Source organism: Podarcis gaigeae (assembly GCF_964106915.1).
Source record: "Podarcis gaigeae genome assembly, chromosome: 1".
NCBI lineage: Eukaryota > Metazoa > Chordata > Lepidosauria > Squamata > Lacertidae > Podarcis > Podarcis gaigeae.
In genome coordinates, this window is record NC_139678.1 from 76389826 (window position 1) to 76413168 (window position 23343).

General features: G+C 52.4%; 1 protein-coding gene across 1 annotated transcript in view; it reads left to right on the plus strand.

Annotated features, from left to right (window-relative positions):
• Positions 1–23343, plus strand: part of MUC6 (mucin 6, oligomeric mucus/gel-forming) — a 62123-nt gene that overhangs the window by 28837 nt on the left and 9943 nt on the right. The window contains exons 29-72 of the mRNA XM_083755304.1: positions 321–470; positions 996–1061; positions 1837–1872; positions 3128–3163; positions 4656–4688; positions 5697–5744; positions 6902–7360; positions 7627–7671; positions 7780–8229; positions 8499–8543; positions 8651–9100; positions 9367–9411; positions 9519–9968; positions 10235–10279; positions 10387–10836; positions 11103–11147; positions 11255–11704; positions 11971–12015; positions 12123–12572; positions 12839–12883; positions 12991–13440; positions 13707–13751; positions 13859–14308; positions 14575–14619; positions 14727–15176; positions 15443–15487; positions 15595–16044; positions 16311–16355; positions 16463–16912; positions 17179–17223; positions 17331–17780; positions 18047–18091; positions 18199–18648; positions 18918–18962; positions 19070–19519; positions 19786–19830; positions 19938–20387; positions 20654–20698; positions 20806–21255; positions 21525–21569; positions 21677–22126; positions 22393–22437; positions 22545–22994; positions 23261–23305. Coding sequence (XP_083611430.1) covers positions 321–470; positions 996–1061; positions 1837–1872; positions 3128–3163; positions 4656–4688; positions 5697–5744; positions 6902–7360; positions 7627–7671; positions 7780–8229; positions 8499–8543; positions 8651–9100; positions 9367–9411; positions 9519–9968; positions 10235–10279; positions 10387–10836; positions 11103–11147; positions 11255–11704; positions 11971–12015; positions 12123–12572; positions 12839–12883; positions 12991–13440; positions 13707–13751; positions 13859–14308; positions 14575–14619; positions 14727–15176; positions 15443–15487; positions 15595–16044; positions 16311–16355; positions 16463–16912; positions 17179–17223; positions 17331–17780; positions 18047–18091; positions 18199–18648; positions 18918–18962; positions 19070–19519; positions 19786–19830; positions 19938–20387; positions 20654–20698; positions 20806–21255; positions 21525–21569; positions 21677–22126; positions 22393–22437; positions 22545–22994; positions 23261–23305 — 9783 coding nt within the window. The remainder of the gene's footprint in view (positions 1–320; positions 471–995; positions 1062–1836; positions 1873–3127; positions 3164–4655; positions 4689–5696; positions 5745–6901; positions 7361–7626; positions 7672–7779; positions 8230–8498; positions 8544–8650; positions 9101–9366; positions 9412–9518; positions 9969–10234; positions 10280–10386; positions 10837–11102; positions 11148–11254; positions 11705–11970; positions 12016–12122; positions 12573–12838; positions 12884–12990; positions 13441–13706; positions 13752–13858; positions 14309–14574; positions 14620–14726; positions 15177–15442; positions 15488–15594; positions 16045–16310; positions 16356–16462; positions 16913–17178; positions 17224–17330; positions 17781–18046; positions 18092–18198; positions 18649–18917; positions 18963–19069; positions 19520–19785; positions 19831–19937; positions 20388–20653; positions 20699–20805; positions 21256–21524; positions 21570–21676; positions 22127–22392; positions 22438–22544; positions 22995–23260; positions 23306–23343) is intronic.

Genomic DNA, 23343 nt, shown 5'->3' on the forward strand with positions numbered 1-23343 from the left:
GACAGAAGAAAGAAAAAAACAGTAGTGATCTCCTCTTCAGGAAACTGCACCCTTGCACATTTGTGCTAAACTATGGTTTGGCTTAGTGTTGCGACTGTTGCATGCAGACTGAGCCAGAGTGAGAATATGGCCACAACCTTCAAGGATGAAATCAAGTATAACATAAGAAACAGATAATGAAGATCTTTCACTAGATGCTTCCATCTTTAAATGGGTTTGCTACAGGGGAAAACAATGCAATGCTTCTCCAGTGTGCTATTTTTTCCTTTAGGAAATGTAAGTGGATAGATTGAATAACAATCATTTTCTCATCTCTTTAGCTGTCTACTGTGACTATTTCAACAGCCATAAGAAGAATGCCATGGATGGCACCTATCATAACTTTGTTAATGAACTGAATTGCACCTGGCATTATCGCCCCTGTAAATGTCCATACCAGCTACTAACCTTCAGAGAAATAAACATCGAAGGTATTTCCCCCCTACTTTTAAAAAACAGCAACCGTGCTAGCAGTGGCGGAGCTTCATGTGGGGGTGGAGAGCAGTCAGGGTCGGGGCTGGCAGGCGTCCCGGGGGGCATGACGCGCTGCCTGCAGGGGCATGGCGCGTGCCCTGGGGGCAGGGCACACCGCCTGCAGGGGCGTAGCGCCCAGCGCAGGGGGGGAGGGGGCAGCCGCGAGGACACCCTACTGAGATCGCGCTGCCGGGGGGGCAGTGCACTCCCCCTGCATTCCTCTTCCTCCGCCAGTGTGTGCTAGATATTATTGATAGGAAACTAGTAGTAAGTAGGCAAAATGCTTTTGTAAATCTTTTACAAAACAAAACAGGAAATAATAGGCCTGAATTCATGGTTGGAAATGTGGGTTTATAGCTGGTTCTCTAAGACTGTCTTATACATTACAGGAATTCTTCTTTCTGAAACCTTTTTCTGAGACTAGTGTTTACCTAAAACCTTTACTGTATGCATGATGAACAATATTTCTTCTTTGCTCCTAGGCTGTTACAACTGTTCAGAGCATGACTACTATAATCCTAAGGAGAAAAAATGTGTGCCTTGTAGTGGTAGGTTAAAAAGTCCACTTTCAAATTCCTAGCTTCCACATTTCCTATTTTAAGAAGCATCATTTATAGTGAAATCCTTTGCATGTTTACTGATTTCAATGGGACTTTTTCCCAAATGTGGATAATATACATAAGATTACACTCTTATTTAACTGTCTTATTTAAGACTCTTATTTAACCAGAGGACCTCTTAAAGCTGTCATTGCATTATCTTCACTTATTCATTTGTTTGTTCTTAACTTTAAGAAATGTACTGTACTATGTCTACTAGTGTCTAAAGTTTAGGTGATTCAGGAAGGATGTGTATACAGTGGTTGATAAAAAAGTAGTAAAATTATAATTAGCTAGGATTAGAACATCCTGGTCTTGCATATCCTAGTCCTACACTCTAACCACTATACCACAATAAATTAAAACTTCTCAAATTACTTAAATCCTGGAATTCTAGATTACGTCTTCATGTGCAAAGTTGTACTTTTACTATTGAAACAGGAGGAAAAATATATTATTTGCAGCAAATCCTCATTATGGAAAAAGTATATAGCTGAAATAATAATAATAATAATAATAATAATAATAATAATAATAATAATAATAATAATAATATAGCAGTGGTTAGCATCACAATATCATCAACAAATTAGAGTCACTTAACATTCAGTAGTTTTTCTACACAAATGTTGTTCCATGCAAGAAAACTAAATATGTAAAAGTCTATATTTATATATAGGTTTTTCTGTTGTACAACTGTAACTCACATTTGTCTTTTCACCAGGTCCAGTTTCCCCAACTCCTCCATTACCAACCACAAGTGAGTATAAGATTTTGAAATGTATATTTCAAAGTATGTAACACTGAATATAATGTCTATTTTGTATAGGGATGAGAAATGATCCATTTGCCAATATTGCATAGCAATAATGGTGATTATGATGATGAACAGAAGACACAGATATGATGATCTATCAAATAAAATCCACTGGGGGGAATCAGAATTATTTACATGAATTAGATTGGATTAAGCAGATGATCAGAGCATATTGCACGTGCAGTCCTCTTCAATACTTCATCCGTACTTTTGCATGCTCTTGTCAATTCTGTGGTATGGACGAGTAAGAAATCTTCATCATAGAAAAGTATAGCTAGTATAATTTACTAATACTACTACAGAGGTTCCCATCACAACACCATCAACAAATGTAAGAGTTGGTTCACATTCAGTGATTTTTCTACACAGATGTAACTTCCATGTGAGAAAACTACATATATACAACTCTATATCTATATGGGTTTTTTGTTGCACAACTGTAACTGACATGTGCAACATGCGACTTGGTGAAACAAGTGTTTACTGTATGTGATGTGTCCACATGGTCTCCTGCCACTAAAGTTATTTGCATGTAGAGGATCAAAATGAAAAATACTGGTGTTCCTAAAACACTCAACCCCTTTGATTTTATAAAACATTGCATATTCCATTTTATACTCACTGCTACATTGCACTCACAGTTTTATACTTACTATTTTAGCTTTTAAAAACTGGTTTTATTGATAATTTTATGGTTTTATTCTTTTAAATGGCTTAGTCCCCCACCCTCCTTACAATCAATAATAATAATAATAAATAAATAAAATTTTATTTTATATCCCGCCCTCTCTAGCCGAAGCCGGGCTCAGAGCGGCTAACAACAGTAAAATAATACAACATTCTAAAACCATTTCATTATAAAATTAATTCAATTAATTCAAGCAGTACAGTTGACTTGCAACCTGCACAAATTTAACGTGTGTGAATACGCACCACTGAAAAAAGGAGCAGGGCAGGCATTTGGAGGGGAGGACATTGGCAATACCACCACCCCACCCAATTTGGAGGTGCAGTGATCATTGGAGACTGTGTGAGAGGCCTTAGGAGAACATTTGGAAGGTTTTTATTTTATTTTTTGCTATACACGACTTTGGCTTTTACACACTATTGCTGGAACGTAACCCCCACATAAGTTCAGTTGACTATATATAAATTGTAGGAAACAAATAAATAAAATAAAAAATTGTCTTTCCACCAGGTTCACTTTCTCCAACTACCCCATCACCAACAACAAGTGAGTATAAGATTTTAAAATGTGTATCTTAAAATATATGACACTGAGTTTAATGTAAAGTCTGCATAGTGGTAGGAAACAATCAATTTGCCTGCATTGCATCGTAATAGCAGTGGTGATGATTATGATGGTGAACAGAAGAAAGAGATATGTTGATCCATCAAATCAAATCCATTTTGGAGAAATCGGGTTTATTTACAGGAACCACCCTTTCCTAGGTTAGAATCACAGCTGTCAACGTTTTCCTTTTTTTAAGGGAATTTCCCTTATTCCCAATAGGATTTTCCCTTAAAAAAAGGAAAAAGTTGACAGCTATGGTTAGAATCAGCAGGTGATCAGTGCACAGTGTATGAGGATGAACATCTCACACATGCAGTCCTCATCAATACTTCACAATATGGATGGAGATGCATGATCATATCAATCCTGTTACATGGACAAGGACTACTATATGCACATGATTGTGATCCTCAAATCATTAGTTGTGTGTTACTCATCATATGTTAACACCTTGTCGTTTGCAAATATGTATGGAACTGAAGAATTTTGTTATTTAGACTCTGCAGAGACCACAGCTCAAAGAGCCAGACATCATCTACATGTTCTCATATGAAGTATTGATTCAGTCTGGTACCTTTCATAGTGAATTAATTTACAGCCTTTGGCAGTTGTAATGTTTATTTGTTCTAATGTTTCTCGAAGAAAGAATAGAAATGGGATATATGCATATGGGCAAAATAATTCACAGATATATTGAGTGCTGAGCCAAACACACACAGGGTTATGTGCACTTTGTGCAAAAAAAATAATAATCAAAAGCTGAGCACTGCAGAAAATTTGTGAATAAAGTGATTTTGCATGTTGTTGCCTATTTAGTATGTAATCATGGAGGAGAGACAGGGCTGCAGACATCTAGATTATATGTTAGGCAATCCCAAGCCCAAATTGTGCTTCCACCCTTCCATTTGCTTTTTTTAAAAATTGAACCCAGTGTTTGACCACTTCTCTCCTCCTCTTCTTGCATCCCTATTCCCTGCTTCTTTGTGTTTCTTGTGACACTAGTTTCACACTGCCAGTTTTATTTCAGATGCATTCTGGGGAAAATGGCACCCAAAAGCTCTGATTCAGGCACAACAAGCAATGTTTTTAAGCGATGAAAGTTGGGGTGTCAAGAGAAAGGTGTTGCCATTGCTCCACAATAAATGGCCCTAAGTACCCCCCTTCCTCCATTCCTAAAACCAAAGTGAGCTGTTTTACTCCTCCCTGAAAATGGTTGGAATGTTTCCTCCCCCTGCTCGGCAGTTTACCACTTGGGAATGGTGTGTGTGAATTGAACAAGCAAGAATTCTGATGTTTCCAGAACATTGAACCCTATGATTAAAAAAATAATAATACTTGACTATATGAATGAAATATACTGGTGTTCTCAAAACTCAGAAGCTCCTCAATTTTATATTCTACATTATGCTCACGCTTCTTCTCTTTTCCATAGCTCCAACACAGACCACAGCATCTCCGAAAACAGGTGAATATAAGAGTTTAACACATGCTACTTACAGGTATATAAGTTACACTCTTGTGCACTGAAAGCAACAAGTCCATTTTCCAGTATTGCCCAATGATAACAAAGAACATAAAACACAGGTATGCTGATCCCACAAGTGTGATCTGTGAGGGGAATGAGACTTTCACTGCTGGGTCTATTTTGGATGTGAATGAACATTCGCCACATGCAGTCCTTGTTATTCCTGCACAATTTGGATAGCTATGTATGTTATCATCCATCCTGCAATCAGGATGGGGGGAAATGAGTTTGTGTAACAAGCTGTGCATAATTCAGCATGTCCCAACATATTGTTATATGCTACTGTTTCCAAGGTGCCAAAAGCATGAGCGCCGCAACCCCAGAGTCGGTCCCTCTACCTTTACCTTTAGACATGTTCAGGACTGTTGATAGCTGTTTTATAATTCGAGTTTGAAGTGGAATTGCAAACTATGTTTTTTTCCATGAAAGAAGGCACAAGAGGAGGGTGGAGCATATGAGCTCAAGGCCTATTCACATAATATGTCATGTTACATCTCAACAACCCTATGTTTATAGAAATGTGATACTAAATCAAAATAAATAAATGGATCACATCTGTCTGTCTTTGCATAGTTGCCAATGGGAAATCTTAAAATACTTTGACATTACCTTCCTCTTGAAGAGGTTTCTGAAATTAGTCGTGGAAAACAAGATGATATTTAAACCAATGAGCCACTTTTGAGGGGTTGTACAATTAAATAGCCAAGATGCCTCATGGTATGCTATCAATAATAAATGTTACCAATATGTTACTCAGAATCCCAATCTCACACATTTAGATTCCATTAACCGCACAATAAAGAAATGGTTTCAGTCCTGTCGCTATGAATAATAATTATTCAATGAGACCTCGATTAATCATGTATTTTAGTCTCATTAAAATATGAATGCTGTGTGGATTGTTTGCACTCCTTAATTGAAATGTATTTTCCCACTTCTGCTTTATAGCTCACCCTCACCCTGTTACAGAACCACAAGTCAAAGTAACAACAACAGGTCAGTTCTATTATCCGTTTTGGTTTCTTGCTGATTACCTCCAATAGATGGCTATCCAGGCACTGCTTGAAGACATCTGGGAAGCGAGGGCTTATCCTCTCCCCCACCACCTGTAATTGGTTTCCTTGTCTAGCTATTAACAATTTGCTCCCAAAGTTGAACTGGCAAGATGGAGTCTCTGCAGGTGAGTGTTCCCCATGTCTGAAAAATAGTCCAAATGCCTGCCCTGGATGGGGCTATACTCCTTCAGGAGGAGCAAGTACACAATTTTAGGGGTGCTTCTGGATCCAACTTCGTCACTGGTGGCCTAGGTGGCTGTGAGTGCCTTATATCAGCTTCAGATGGCTACAACCCTGTCTGAACCTGGATAGATGGACCACAGCATCTCAGGAATGGATACATTTGAGATAGGGTTACTTCCCTAGAGGCTTCCCTTGTACTTGATCCAGAAAGCACAGCTGGTGCTGAATGGTGAAGCTTGATAGCTGTCAGGAGTGAGACCCTGTCAACATATTATGCTCCTATGAAGAGATCAGCACGGGCTGTTGATTTGCTACCAGGTCAAGATATTATTAATATAGTGCAACTATCTGATGTTTAGAAGACATAAGAAGGCAACCCTGTACTGGGAAATTTTTAATGTCTAATGTTTTACCATTTTTTATGTGCTTCAAGCCACCCAGAATAGATGGAGAAAACCAGCCCAGTGTGCAGGGTATAAACAATAAATTTATTATTTCGTTATTAACATAAGCAGAGAAATCAAAACTTATCCAGTATGTTGTTACCAAGGCAAAGCAAAAACAAACAGTTGAAACAATATACCTTAAAATAATGAATGCCAGCAGAGAAAAATCCAAATTACAAATAGACACAATACAGAAAAACTGAATACATGAAACATCAAAAAGAAAAAATAACAATAAAGTTTACCAATACTCACTGAGCTGTAGTGCTTTCACTTTCAAGAGCATATCCTCAAAGGAAATAGGTTATTAGAGAATTAAAGAGAAATTGCTTTGAAAATAAACCCATGTCACGTTAGAATGCTGTATAAGATGGATTCAAATAAGTTTTCTCACAGTAGACACAGTTAAGTAAATGAACCTGGGTTGATCAGGTTACCACATTATTTCATGGAATCTCTTATCCTGCAGAGACTGCGCCAACAAAAGCAACAAGCACCAGCAGCACAACATTAACTTCGCAAAAGGCAACATCGCCCATAAATACAAAGAGTACAGAATCAACGACGCTAAGACATACAACACAAACAACAATGATTACGACTCCACAGAAAACTATTTCAACAACAAGCACTTCTGTACCAACAACTTCCAGAACTACAGCATTAACACAAACGGCAACAACAAGGAGGCCGGAGACCACAATCTCCACAGCGACTACAGAATCCACTGTAACAAGCAAACACACCCCAACAACCACGACAGGACCCATGCCTTCCACAACACCGGTCACTTCAAAATCCGTAACAAAAACTAGCACTCCAGTACCCACTGCCACAACTCTGACGACTGCTCCCCCTACCAGCACAGAAACGCCCAGCACTCCGGCCACCACAACTCCTGCAACCACCACCGTCCCAGTTACCACGGGTAAGTCTCCTTGGTCGCTCTGCAGCAGCAGCTTACAAGTCTTTCAGGAGCCCTCTCTTGCCAAAGGGGCAGAGGGATTCCCACCTCCGGGTCCCACGTAAGCCAGCCCTCCAAAAAGGGCGAGACTCGTCTTGCTCAGTCATCCGGGAACCTGTTCCTCATGTCCTCGTGTGGAGCCCTGGGCAACCCAAAATCCCAGCCGTGACGGGAGCGCGCCTTTTCCCTCTCCCACCGTCACTATGTGACTTTGCTCTTTTGTGTTCCAGAAACACCAAAAACCACCACTTCTGTTCCACCACCGGTGCCTACAGGTAAGGGCGCTCAGCGTGCCGAAGGAGCTCTGCTTCTCTCCTTCCCTCCTTCCCCTGTTCCCACGTGTGGTTGCCCCCCCTTTCACTTGCTTTTTTTCTCCTTTGCAGTCACCACACCTTCGACAACCAGACCGCCAAGCAGCACGCCGAAAACCACGCCAACCACCTCTCCCTCCACCACATCCAGAACCACTGCATCAACTCAGACGGCAACCACCAACACGCCAAAGACCACTGCAACAGCCTCCACACCATCCACCTCTACGCATCACCCCAAAATCCTAACCACCACAAGCCCCTCCACCACGACAGAATCCACTGCGACTAGCACACCAACCCCGACAACCACAACAGCACCCGTGCCCCCCTCCACACCGTCTCCTCCGACGCCGTCCACCACAACCACCACCACCTCGCCCACAACCGTTACCTCCACTTCCACCAGCACTCCAGTACCCACTGCCACAACTCTGACGACTGCTCCCCCTACCAGCACAGAAACGCCCAGCACTCCGGCCACCACAACTCCTGCAACCACCACCGTCCCAGTTACCACGGGTAAGTCTCCTTGGTCGCTCTGCAGCAGCAGCAACTTACAAGTCTTTCAGGAGCCCTCTCTTGCCAAAGGGGCAGAGGGATTCCCACCTCCAGGTCCCACGTAAGCCAGCCCTCCAAAAAGGGCGAGACTCGTCTTGCTCAGTCATCCGGGAACCTGTTCCTCATGTCCTCGTGTGGAGCCCTGGGCAACCCAAAATCCCAGCCGTGACGGGAGCGCGCCTTTTCCCTCTCCCACCGCCACTATGTGACTTTGCTCTTTTGTGTTCCAGAAACACCAAAAACCACCACTTCTGTTCCACCACCGGTGCCTACAGGTAAGGGCGCTGAGCGTGCCGAAGGAGCTCTGCTTCTCTCCTTCCCTCCTTCCCCCGTTCCCACGTGTGGTTGCCCCCCTTTCACTTGCTTTTTTTCTCCTTTGCAGTCACCACACCTTCGACAACCAGACCGCCAAGCAGCACGCCGAAAACCACGCCAACCACCTCTCCCTCCACCACATCCAGAACCACTGCATCAACTCAGACGGCAACCACCAACACGCCAAAGACCACTGCAACAGCCTCCACACCATCCACCTCTACGCATCACCCCAAAATCCTAACCACCACAAGCCCCTCCACCACGACAGAATCCACTGCGACTAGCACACCAACCCCGACAACCACAACAGCACCCGTGCCCCCCTCCACACCGTCTCCTCCGACGCCGTCCACCACAACCACCACCACCTCGCCCACAACCGTTACCTCCACTTCCACCAGCACTCCAGTACCCACTGCCACAACTCTGACGACTGCTCCCCCTACCAGCACAGAAACGCCCAGCACTCCGGCCACCACAACTCCTGCAACCACCACCGTCCCAGTTACCACGGGTAAGTCTCCTTGGTCGCTCTGCAGCAGCAGCTTACAAGTCTTTCAGGAGCCCTCTCTTGCCAAAGGGGCAGAGGGATTCCCACCTCCGGGTCCCACGTAAGCCAGCCCTCCAAAAAGGGCGAGACTCGTCTTGCTCAGTCATCCGGGAACCTGTTCCTCATGTCCTCGTGTGGAGCCCTGGGCAACCCAAAATCCCAGCCGTGACGGGAGCGCGCCTTTTCCCTCTCCCACCGCCACTATGTGACTTTGCTCTTTTGTGTTCCAGAAACACCAAAAACCACCACTTCTGTTCCACCACCGGTGCCTACAGGTAAGGGCGCTGAGCGTGCCGAAGGAGCTCTGCTTCTCTCCTTCCCTCCTTCCCCCGTTCCCACGTGTGGTTGCCCCCCTTTCACTTGCTTTTTTTCTCCTTTGCAGTCACCACACCTTCGACAACCAGACCGCCAAGCAGCACGCCGAAAACCACGCCAACCACCTCTCCCTTCACCACATCCAGAACCACTGCATCAACTCAGACGGCAACCACCAACACGCCAAAGACCACTGCAACAGCCTCCACACCATCCACCTCTACGCATCACCCCAAAATCCTAACAACCACAAGCCCCTCCACCACGACAGAATCCACTGCGACTAGCACACCAACCCCGACAACCACAACAGCACCCGTGCCCCCCTCCACACCGTCTCCTCCGACGCCGTCCACCACAACCACCACCACCTCGCCCACAACCGTTACCTCCACTTCCACCAGCACTCCAGTACCCACTGCCACAACTCTGACGACTGCTCCCCCTACCAGCACAGAAACGCCCAGCACTCCGGCCACCACAACTCCTGCAACCACCACCGTCCCAGTTACCACGGGTAAGTCTCCTTGGTCGCTCTGCAGCAGCAGCTTACAAGTCTTTCAGGAGCCCTCTCTTGCCAAAGGGGCAGAGGGATTCCCACCTCCGGGTCCCACGTAAGCCAGCCCTCCAAAAAGGGCGAGACTCGTCTTGCTCAGTCATCCGGGAACCTGTTCCTCATGTCCTCGTGTGGAGCCCTGGGCAACCCAAAATCCCAGCCGTGACGGGAGCGCGCCTTTTCCCTCTCCCACCGCCACTATGTGACTTTGCTCTTTTGTGTTCCAGAAACACCAAAAACCACCACTTCTGTTCCACCACCGGTGCCTACAGGTAAGGGCGCTGAGCGTGCCGAAGGAGCTCTGCTTCTCTCCTTCCCTCCTTCCCCCGTTCCCACGTGTGGTTGCCCCCCTTTCACTTGCTTTTTTTCTCCTTTGCAGTCACCACACCTTCGACAACCAGACCGCCAAGCAGCACGCCGAAAACCACGCCAACCACCTCTCCCTCCACCACATCCAGAACCACTGCATCAACTCAGACGGCAACCACCAACACGCCAAAGACCACTGCAACAGCCTCCACACCATCCACCTCTACGCATCACCCCAAAATCCTAACCACCACAAGCCCCTCCACCACGACAGAATCCACTGCGACTAGCACACCAACCCCGACAACCACAACAGCACCCGTGCCCCCCTCCACACCGTCTCCTCCGACGCCGTCCACCACAACCACCACCACCTCGCCCACAACCGTTACCTCCACTTCCACCAGCACTCCAGTACCCACTGCCACAACTCTGACGACTGCTCCCCCTACCAGCACAGAAACGCCCAGCACTCCGGCCACCACAACTCCTGCAACCACCACCGTCCCAGTTACCACGGGTAAGTCTCCTTGGTCGCTCTGCAGCAGCAGCTTACAAGTCTTTCAGGAGCCCTCTCTTGCCAAAGGGGCAGAGGGATTCCCACCTCCGGGTCCCACGTAAGCCAGCCCTCCAAAAAGGGCGAGACTCGTCTTGCTCAGTCATCCGGGAACCTGTTCCTCATGTCCTCGTGTGGAGCCCTGGGCAACCCAAAATCCCAGCCGTGACGGGAGCGCGCCTTTTCCCTCTCCCACCGCCACTATGTGACTTTGCTCTTTTGTGTTCCAGAAACACCAAAAACCACCACTTCTGTTCCACCACCGGTGCCTACAGGTAAGGGCGCTGAGCGTGCCGAAGGAGCTCTGCTTCTCTCCTTCCCTCCTTCCCCCGTTCCCACGTGTGGTTGCCCCCCTTTCACTTGCTTTTTTTCTCCTTTGCAGTCACCACACCTTCGACAACCAGACCGCCAAGCAGCACGCCGAAAACCACGCCAACCACCTCTCCCTCCACCACATCCAGAACCACTGCATCAACTCAGACGGCAACCACCAACACGCCAAAGACCACTGCAACAGCCTCCACACCATCCACCTCTACGCATCACCCCAAAATCCTAACCACCACAAGCCCCTCCACCACGACAGAATCCACTGCGACTAGCACACCAACCCCGACAACCACAACAGCACCCGTGCCCCCCTCCACACCGTCTCCTCCGACGCCGTCCACCACAACCACCACCACCTCGCCCACAACCGTTACCTCCACTTCCACCAGCACTCCAGTACCCACTGCCACAACTCTGACGACTGCTCCCCCTACCAGCACAGAAACGCCCAGCACTCCGGCCACCACAACTCCTGCAACCACCACCGTCCCAGTTACCACGGGTAAGTCTCCTTGGTCGCTCTGCAGCAGCAGCTTACAAGTCTTTCAGGAGCCCTCTCTTGCCAAAGGGGCAGAGGGATTCCCACCTCCGGGTCCCACGTAAGCCAGCCCTCCAAAAAGGGCGAGACTCGTCTTGCTCAGTCATCCGGGAACCTGTTCCTCATGTCCTCGTGTGGAGCCCTGGGCAACCCAAAATCCCAGCTGTGACAGGAGCGCGCCTTTTCCCTCTCCCACCGCCACTATGTGACTTTGCTCTTTTGTGTTCCAGAAACACCAAAAACCACCACTTCTGTTCCACCACCGGTGCCTACAGGTAAGGGCGCTGAGCGTGCCGAAGGAGCTCTGCTTCTCTCCTTCCCTCCTTCCCCCGTTCCCACGTGTGGTTGCCCCCCTTTCACTTGCTTTTTTTCTCCTTTGCAGTCACCACACCTTCGACAACCAGACCGCCAAGCAGCACGCCGAAAACCACGCCAACCACCTCTCCCTCCACCACATCCAGAACCACTGCATCAACTCAGACGGCAACCACCAACACGCCAAAGACCACTGCAACAGCCTCCACACCATCCACCTCTACGCATCACCCCAAAATCCTAACCACCACAAGCCCCTCCACCACAACAGAATCCACTGCGACTAGCACACCAACCCCGACAACCACAACAGCACCCGTGCCCCCCTCCACACCGTCTCCTCCGACGCCGTCCACCACAACCACCACCACCTCGCCCACAACCGTTACCTCCACTTCCACCAGCACTCCAGTACCCACTGCCACAACTCTGACGACTGCTCCCCCTACCAGCACAGAAACGCCCAGCACTCCGGCCACCACAACTCCTGCAACCACCACCGTCCCAGTTACCACGGGTAAGTCTCCTTGGTCGCTCTGCAGCAGCAGCTTACAAGTCTTTCAGGAGCCCTCTCTTGCCAAAGGGGCAGAGGGATTCCCACCTCCGGGTCCCACGTAAGCCAGCCCTCCAAAAAGGGCGAGACTCGTCTTGCTCAGTCATCCGGGAACCTGTTCCTCATGTCCTCGTGTGGAGCCCTGGGCAACCCAAAATCCCAGCCGTGACGGGAGCGCGCCTTTTCCCTCTCCCACCGCCACTATGTGACTTTGCTCTTTTGTGTTCCAGAAACACCAAAAACCACCACTTCTGTTCCACCACCGGTGCCTACAGGTAAGGGCGCTGAGCGTGCCGAAGGAGCTCTGCTTCTCTCCTTCCCTCCTTCCCCCGTTCCCACGTGTGGTTGCCCCCCTTTCACTTGCATTTTTTCTCCTTTGCAGTCACCACACCTTCGACAACCAGACCGCCAAGCAGCACGCCGAAAACCACGCCAACCACCTCTCCCTCCACCACATCCAGAACCACTGCATCAACTCAGACGGCAACCACCAACACGCCAAAGACCACTGCAACAGCCTCCACACCATCCACCTCTACGCATCACCCCAAAATCCTAACCACCACAAGCCCCTCCACCACGACAGAATCCACTGCGACTAGCACACCAACCCCGACAACCACAACAGCACCCGTGCCCCCCTCCACACCGTCTCCTCCGACGCCGTCCACCACAACCACCACCACCTCGCCCACAACCGTTACCTCCACTTCCACCAGCACTCCAGTACCCACTGCCACAACTCTGACGACTGCTCCCCCTACCAGCACAGAAACGCCCAGCACTCCGGCCACCACAACTCCTGCAACCACCACCGTCCCAGTTACCACGGGTAAGTCTCCTTGGTCGCTCTGCAGCAGCAGCTTACAAGTCTTTCAGGAGCCCTCTCTTGCCAAAGGGGCAGAGGGATTCCCACCTCCGGGTCCCACGTAAGCCAGCCCTCCAAAAAGGGCGAGACTCGTCTTGCTCAGTCATCCGGGAACCTGTTCCTCATGTCCTCGTGTGGAGCCCTGGGCAACCCAAAATCCCAGCCGTGACGGGAGCGCGCCTTTTCCCTCTCCCACCGCCACTATGTGACTTTGCTCTTTTGTGTTCCAGAAACACCAAAAACCACCACTTCTGTTCCACCACCGGTGCCTACAGGTAAGGGCGCTGAGCGTGCCGAAGGAGCTCTGCTTCTCTCCTTCCCTCCTTCCCCCGTTCCCACGTGTGGTTGCCCCCCTTTCACTTGCTTTTTTTCTCCTTTGCAGTCACCACACCTTCGACAACCAGACCGCCAAGCAGCACGCCGAAAACCACGCCAACCACCTCTCCCTCCACCACATCCAGAACCACTGCATCAACTCAGACGGCAACCACCAACACGCCAAAGACCACTGCAACAGCCTCCACACCATCCACCTCTACGCATCACCCCAAAATCCTAACCACCACAAGCCCCTCCACCACGACAGAATCCACTGCGACTAGCACACCAACCCCGACAACCACAACAGCACCCGTGCCCCCCTCCACACCGTCTCCTCCGACGCCGTCCACCACAACCACCACCACCTCGCCCACAACCGTTACCTCCACTTCCACCAGCACTCCAGTACCCACTGCCACAACTCTGACGACTGCTCCCCCTACCAGCACAGAAACGCCCAGCACTCCGGCCACCACAACTCCTGCAACCACCACCGTCCCAGTTACCACGGGTAAGTCTCCTTGGTCGCTCTGCAGCAGCAGCTTACAAGTCTTTCAGGAGCCCTCTCTTGCCAAAGGGGCAGAGGGATTCCCACCTCCGGGTCCCACGTAAGCCAGCCCTCCAAAAAGGGCGAGACTCGTCTTGCTCAGTCATCCGGGAACCTGTTCCTCATGTCCTCGTGTGGAGCCCTGGGCAACCCAAAATCCCAGCTGTGACGGGAGCGCGCCTTTTCCCTCTCCCACCGCCACTATGTGACTTTGCTCTTTTGTGTTCCAGAAACACCAAAAACCACCACTTCTGTTCCACCACCGGTGCCTACAGGTAAGGGCGCTGAGCGTGCCGAAGGAGCTCTGCTTCTCTCCTTCCCTCCTTCCCCCGTTCCCACGTGTGGTTGCCCCCCTTTCACTTGCTTTTTTTCTCCTTTGCAGTCACCACACCTTCGACAACCAGACCGCCAAGCAGCACGCCGAAAACCACGCCAACCACCTCTCCCTCCACCACATCCAGAACCACTGCATCAACTCAGACGGCAACCACCAACACGCCAAAGACCACTGCAACAGCCTCCACACCATCCACCTCTACGCATCACCCCAAAATCCTAACCACCACAAGCCCCTCCACCACGACAGAATCCACTGCGACTAGCACACCAACCCCGACAACCACAACAGCACCCGTGCCCCCCTCCACACCGTCTCCTCCGACGCCGTCCACCACAACCACCACCACCTCGCCCACAACCGTTACCTCCACTTCCACCAGCACTCCAGTACCCACTGCCACAACTCTGACGACTGCTCCCCCTACCAGCACAGAAACGCCCAGCACTCCGGCCACCACAACTCCTGCAACCACCACCGTCCCAGTTACCACGGGTAAGTCTCCTTGGTCGCTCTGCAGCAGCAGCTTACAAGTCTTTCAGGAGCCCTCTCTTGCCAAAGGGGCAGAGGGATTCCCACCTCCGGGTCCCACGTAAGCCAGCCCTCCAAAAAGGGCGAGACTCGTCTTGCTCAGTCATCCGGGAACCTGTTCCTCATGTCCTCGTGTGGAGCCCTGGGCAACCCAAAATCCCAGCCGTGACGGGAGCGCGCCTTTTCCCTCTCCCACCGCCACTATGTGACTTTGCTCTTTTGTGTTCCAGAAACACCAAAAACCACCACTTCTGTTCCACCACCGGTGCCTACAGGTAAGGGCGCTGAGCGTGCCGAAGGAGCTCTGCTTCTCTCCTTCCCTCCTTCCCCCGTTCCCACGTGTGGTTGCCCCCCTTTCACTTGCTTTTTTTCTCCTTTGCAGTCACCACACCTTCGACAACCAGACCGCCAAGCAGCACGCCGAAAACCACGCCAACCACCTCTCCCTCCACCACATCCAGAACCACTGCATCAACTCAGACGGCAACCACCAACACGCCAAAGACCACTGCAACAGCCTCCACACCATCCACCTCTACGCATCACCCCAAAATCCTAACCACCACAAGCCCCTCCACCACGACAGAATCCACTGCGACTAGCACACCAACCCCGACAACCACAACAGCACCCGTGCCCCCCTCCACACCGTCTCCTCCGACGCCGTCCACCACAACCACCACCACCTCGCCCACAACCGTTACCTCCACTTCCACCAGCACTCCAGTACCCACTGCCACAACTCTGACGACTGCTCCCCCTACCAGCACAGAAACGCCCAGCACTCCGGCCACCACAACTCCTGCAACCACCACCGTCCCAGTTACCACGGGTAAGTCTCCTTGGTCGCTCTGCAGCAGCAGCTTACAAGTCTTTCAGGAGCCCTCTCTTGCCAAAGGGGCAGAGGGATTCCCACCTCCGGGTCCCACGTAAGCCAGCCCTCCAAAAAGGGCGAGACTCGTCTTGCTCAGTCATCCGGGAACCTGTTCCTCATGTCCTCGTGTGGAGCCCTGGGCAACCCAAAATCCCAGCCGTGACGGGAGCGCGCCTTTTCCCTCTCCCACCGCCACTATGTGACTTTGCTCTTTTGTGTTCCAGAAACACCAAAAACCACCACTTCTGTTCCACCACCGGTGCCTACAGGTAAGGGCGCTGAGCGTGCCGAAGGAGCTCTGCTTCTCTCCTTCCCTCCTTCCCCCGTTCCCACGTGTGGTTGCCCCCCTTTCACTTGCTTTTTTTCTCCTTTGCAGTCACCACACCTTCGACAACCAGACCGCCAAGCAGCACGCCGAAAACCACGCCAACCACCTCTCCCTCCACCACATCCAGAACCACTGCATCAACTCAGACGGCAACCACCAACACGCCAAAGACCACTGCAACAGCCTCCACACCATCCACCTCTACGCATCACCCCAAAATCCTAACCACCACAAGCCCCTCCACCACGACAGAATCCACTGCGACTAGCACACCAACCCCGACAACCACAACAGCACCCGTGCCCCCCTCCACACCGTCTCCTCCGACGCCGTCCACCACAACCACCACCACCTCGCCCACAACCGTTACCTCCACTTCCACCAGCACTCCAGTACCCACTGCCACAACTCTGACGACTGCTCCCCCTACCAGCACAGAAACGCCCAGCACTCCGGCCACCACAACTCCTGCAACCACCACCGTCCCAGTTACCACGGGTAAGTCTCCTTGGTCGCTCTGCAGCAGCAGCTTACAAGTCTTTCAGGAGCCCTCTCTTGCCAAAGGGGCAGAGGGATTCCCACCTCCGGGTCCCACGTAAGCCAGCCCTCCAAAAAGGGCGAGACTCGTCTTGCTCAGTCATCCGGGAACCTGTTCCTCATGTCCTCGTGTGGAGCCCTGGGCAACCCAAAATCCCAGCCGTGACGGGAGCGCGCCTTTTCCCTCTCCCACCGCCACTATGTGACTTTGCTCTTTTGTGTTCCAGAAACACCAAAAACCACCACTTCTGTTCCACCACCGGTGCCTACAGGTAAGGGCGCTGAGCGTGCCGAAGGAGCTCTGCTTCTCTCCTTCCCTCCTTCCCCCGTTCCCACGTGTGGTTGCCCCCCTTTCACTTGCTTTTTTTCTCCTTTGCAGTCACCACACCTTCGACAACCAGACCGCCAAGCAGCACGCCGAAAACCACGCCAACCACCTCTCCCTCCACCACATCCAGAACCACTGCATCAACTCAGACGGCAACCACCAACACGCCAAAGACCACTGCAACAGCCTCCACACCATCCACCTCTACGCATCACCCCAAAATCCTAACCACCACAAGCCCCTCCACCACGACAGAATCCACTGCGACTAGCACACCAACCCCGACAACCACAACAGCACCCGTGCCCCCCTCCACACCGTCTCCTCCGACGCCGTCCACCACAACCACCACCACCTCGCCCACAACCGTTACCTCCACTTCCACCAGCACTCCAGTACCCACTGCCACAACTCTGACGACTGCTCCCCCTACCAGCACAGAAACGCCCAGCACTCCGGCCACCACAACTCCTGCAACCACCACCGTCCCAGTTACCACGGGTAAGTCTCCTTGGTCGCTCTGCAGCAGCAGCTTACAAGTCTTTCAGGAGCCCTCTCTTGCCAAAGGGGCAGAGGGATTCCCACCTCCGGGTCCCACGTAAGCCAGCCCTCCAAAAAGGGCGAGACTCGTCTTGCTCAGTCATCCGGGAACCTGTTCCTCATGTCCTCGTGTGGAGCCCTGGGCAACCCAAAATCCCAGCCGTGACGGGAGCGCGCCTTTTCCCTCTCCCACCGCCACTATGTGACTTTGCTCTTTTGTGTTCCAGAAACACCAAAAACCACCACTTCTGTTCCACCACCGGTGCCTACAGGTAAGGGCGCTGAGCGTGCCGAAGGAGCTCTGCTTCTCTCCTTCCCTCCTTCCCCCGTTCCCACGTGTGGTTGCCCCCCTTTCACTTGCTTTTTTTCTCCTTTGCAGTCACCACACCTTCGACAACCAGACCGCCAAGCAGCACGCCGAAAACCACGCCAACCACCTCTCCCTCCACCACATCCAGAACCACTGCATCAACTCAGACGGCAACCACCAACACGCCAAAGACCACTGCAACAGCCTCCACACCATCCACCTCTACGCATCACCCCAAAATCCTAACCACCACAAGCCCCTCCACCACGACAGAATCCACTGCGACTAGCACACCAACCCCGACAACCACAACAGCACCCGTGCCCCCCTCCACACCGTCTCCTCCGACGCCGTCCACCACAACCACCACCACCTCGCCCACAACCGTTACCTCCACTTCCACCAGCACTCCAGTACCCACTGCCACAACTCTGACGACTGCTCCCCCTACCAGCACAGAAACGCCCAGCACTCCGGCCACCACAACTCCTGCAACCACCACCGTCCCAGTTACCACGGGTAAGTCTCCTTCGTCGCTCTGCAGCAGCAGCAACTTACAAGTCTTTCAGGAGCCCTCTCTTGCCAAAGGGGCAGAGGGATTCCCACCTCCGGGTCCCACGTAAGCCAGCCCTCCAAAAAGGGCGAGACTCGTCTTGCTCAGTCATCCGGGAACCTGTTCCTCATGTCCTCGTGTGGAGCCCTAGGCAACCCAAAATCCCAGCCGTGACGGGAGCGCGCCTTTTCCCTCTCCCACCGCCACTATGTGACTTTGCTCTTTTGTGTTCCAGAAACACCAAAAACCACCACTTCTGTTCCACCACCGGTGCCTACAGGTAAGGGCGCTGAACGTGCCGAAGGAGCTCTGCTTCTCTCCTTCCCTCCTTCCCCCGTTCCCACGTGTGGTTGCCCCCCTTTCACTTGCTTTTTTTCTCCTTTGCAGTCACCACACCTTCGACAACCAGACCGCCAAGCAGCACGCCGAAAACCACGCCAACCACCTCTCCCTCCACCACATCCAGAACCACTGCATCAACTCAGACGGCAACCACCAACACGCCAAAGACCACTGCAACAGCCTCCACACCATCCACCTCTACGCATCACCCCAAAATCCTAACCACCACAAGCCCCTCCACCACAACAGAATCCACTGCGACTAGCACACCAACCCCGACAACCACAACAGCACCCGTGCCCCCCTCCACACCGTCTCCTCCGACGCCGTCCACCACAACCACCACCACCTCGCCCACAACCGTTACCTCCACTTCCACCAGCACTCCAGTACCCACTGCCACAACTCTGACGATTGCTCCCCCTACCAGCACAGAAACGCCCAGCACTCCGGCCACCACAACTCCTGCAACCACCACCGTCCCAGTTACCACGGGTAAGTCTCCTTGGTCGCTCTGCAGCAGCAGCTTACAAGTCTTTCAGGAGCCCTCTCTTGCCAAAGGGGCAGAGGGATTCCCACCTCCGGGTCCCACGTAAGCCAGCCCTCCAAAAAGGGCGAGACTCGTCTTGCTCAGTCATCCGGGAACCTGTTCCTCATGTCCTCGTGTGGAGCCCTGGGCAACCCAAAATCCCAGCCGTGACGGGAGCGCGCCTTTTCCCTCTCCCACCGCCACTATGTGACTTTGCTCTTTTGTGTTCCAGAAACACCAAAAACCACCACTTCTGTTCCACCACCGGTGCCTACAGGTAAGGGCGCTGAGCGTGCCGAAGGAGCTCTGCTTCTCTCCTTCCCTCCTTCCCCCGTTCCCACGTGTGGTTGCCCCCCTTTCACTTGCTTTTTTTCTCCTTTGCAGTCACCACACCTTCGACAACCAGACCGCCAAGCAGCACGCCGAAAACCACGCCAACCACCTCTCCCTCCACCACATCCAGAACCACTGCATCAACTCAGACGGCAACCACCAACACGCCAAAGACCACTGCAACAGCCTCCACACCATCCACCTCTACGCATCACCCCAAAATCCTAACCACCACAAGCCCCTCCACCACGACAGAATCCACTGCGACTAGCACACCAACCCCGACAACCACAACAGCACCCGTGCCCCCCTCCACACCGTCTCCTCCGACGCCGTCCACCACAACCACCACCACCTCGCCCACAACCGTTACCTCCACTTCCACCAGCACTCCAGTACCCACTGCCACAACTCTGACGACTGCTCCCCCTACCAGCACAGAAACGCCCAGCACTCCGGCCACCACAACTCCTGCAACCACCACCGTCCCAGTTACCACGGGTAAGTCTCCTTGGTCGCTCTGCAGCAGCAGCTTACAAGTCTTTCAGGAGCCCTCTCTTGCCAAAGGGGCAGAGGGATTCCCACCTCCGGGTCCCACGTAAGCCAGCCCTCCAAAAAGGGCGAGACTCGTCTTGCTCAGTCATCCGGGAACCTGTTCCTCATGTCCTCGTGTGGAGCCCTGGGCAACCCAAAATCCCAGCCGTGACGGGAGCGCGCCTTTTCCCTCTCCCACCGCCACTATGTGACTTTGCTCTTTTGTGTTCCAGAAACACCAAAAACCACCACTTCTGTTCCACCACCGGTGCCTACAGGTAAGGGCGCTGAGCGTGCCGAAGGAGCTCTGCTTCTCTCCTTCCCTCCTTCCCCCGTTCCCACGTGTGGTTGCCCCCCTTTCACTTGCTTTTTTTCTCCTTTGCAGTCACCACACCTTCGACAACCAGACCGCCAAGCAGCACGCCGAAAACCACGCCAACCACCTCTCCCTCCACCACATCCAGAACCACTGCATCAACTCAGACGGCAACCACCAACACGCCAAAGACCACTGCAACAGCCTCCACACCATCCACCTCTACGCATCACCCCAAAATCCTAACCACCACAAGCCCCTCCACCACAACAGAATCCACTGCGACTAGCACACCAACCCCGACAACCACAACAGCACCCGTGCCCCCCTCCACACCGTCTCCTCCGACGCCGTCCACCACAACCACCACCACCTCGCCCACAACCGTTACCTCCACTTCCACCAGCACTCCAGTACCCACTGCCACAACTCTGACGACTGCTCCCCCTACCAGCACAGAAACGCCCAGCACTCCGGCCACCACAACTCCTGCAACCACCACCGTCCCAGTTACCACGGGTAAGTCTCCTTCGTCGCTCTGCAGCAGCAGCAACTTACAAGTCTTTCAGGAGCCCTCTCTTGCCAAAGGGGCAGAGGGATTCCCACCTCCGGGTCCCACGTAAGCCAGCCCTCCAAAAAGGGCGAGACTCGTCTTGCTCAGTCATCCGGGAACCTGTTCCTCATGTCCTCGTGTGGAGCCCTGGGCAACCCAAAATCCCAGCTGTGACGGGAGCGCGCCTTTTCCCTCTCCCACCGCCACTATGTGACTTTGCTCTTTTGTGTTCCAGAAACACCAAAAACCACCACTTCTGTTCCACCACCGGTGCCTACAGGTAAGGGCGCTGAGCGTGCCGAAGGAGCTCTGCTTCTCTCCTTCCCTCCTTCCCCCGTTCCCACGTGTGGTTGCCCCCCTTTCACTTGCTTTTTTTCTCCTTTGCAGTCACCACACCTTCGACAACCAGACCGCCAAGCAGCACGCCGAAAACCACGCCAACCACCTCTCCCTCCACCACATCCAGAACCACTGCATCAACTCAGACGGCAACCACCAACACGCCAAAGACCACTGCAACAGCCTCCACACCATCCACCTCTACGCATCACCCCAAAATCCTAACCACCACAAGCCCCTCCACCACGACAGAATCCACTGCGACTAGCACACCAACCCCGACAACCACAACAGCACCCGTGCCCCCCTCCACACCGTCTCCTCCGACGCCGTCCACCACAACCACCACCACCTCGCCCACAACCGTTACCTCCACTTCCACCAGCACTCCAGTACCCACTGCCACAACTCTGACGACTGCTCCCCCTACCAGCACAGAAACGCCCAGCACTCCGGCCACCACAACTCCTGCAACCACCACCGTCCCAGTTACCACGGGTAAGTCTCCTTGGTCGCTCTGCAGCAGCAGCTTACAAGTCTTTCAGGAGCCCTCTCTTGCCAAAGGGGCAGAGGGATTCCCACCTCCGGGTCCCACGTAAGCCAGCCCTCCAAAAAGGGCGAGACTCGTCTTGCTCAGTCATCCGGGAACCTGTTCCTCATGTCCTCGTGTGGAGCCCTGGGCAACCCAAAATCCCAGCCGTGACGGGAGCGCGCCTTTTCCCTCTCCCACCGCCACTATGTGACTTTGCTCTTTTGTGTTCCAGAAACACCAAAAACCACCACTTCTGTTCCACCACCGGTGCCTACAGGTAAGGGCGCTGAGCGTGCCGAAGGAGCTCTGCTTCTCTCCTTCCCTCCTTCCCCCGTTCCCACGTGTGGTTGCCCCCCTTTCACTTGCTTTTTTTCTCCTTTGCAGTCACCACACCTTCGACAACCAGACCGCCAAGCAGCACGCCGAAAACCACGCCAACCACCTCTCCCTCCACCACATCCAGAACCACTGCATCAACTCAGACGGCAACCACCAACACGCCAAAGACCACTGCAACAGCCTCCACACCATCCACCTCTACGCATCACCCCAAAATCCTAACCACCACAAGCCCCTCCACCACGACAGAATCCACTGCGACTAGCACACCAACCCCGACAACCACAACAGCACCCGTGCCCCCCTCCACACCGTCTCCTCCGACGCCGTCCACCACAACCACAACCACCTCGCCCACAACCGTTACCTCCACTTCCACCAGCACTCCAGTACCCACTGCCACAACTCTGACGACTGCTCCCCCTACCAGCACAGAAACGCCCAGCACTCCGGCCACCACAACTCCTGCAACCACCACCGTCCCAGTTACCACGGGTAAGTCTCCTTGGTCGCTCTGCAGCAGCAGCTTACAAGTCTTTCAGGAGCCCTCTCTTGCCAAAGGGGCAGAGGGATTCCCACCTCCGGGTCCCACGTAAGCCAGCCCTCCAAAAAGGGCGAGACTCGTCTTGCTCAGTCATCCGGGAACCTGTTCCTCATGTCCTCGTGTGGAGCCCTAGGCAACCCAAAATCCCAGCCGTGACGGGAGCGCGCCTTTTCCCTCTCCCACCGCCACTATGTGACTTTGCTCTTTTGTGTTCCAGAAACACCAAAAACCACCACTTCTGTTCCACCACCGGTGCCTACAGGTAAGGGCGCTGAGCGTGCCGAAGGAGCTCTGCTTCTC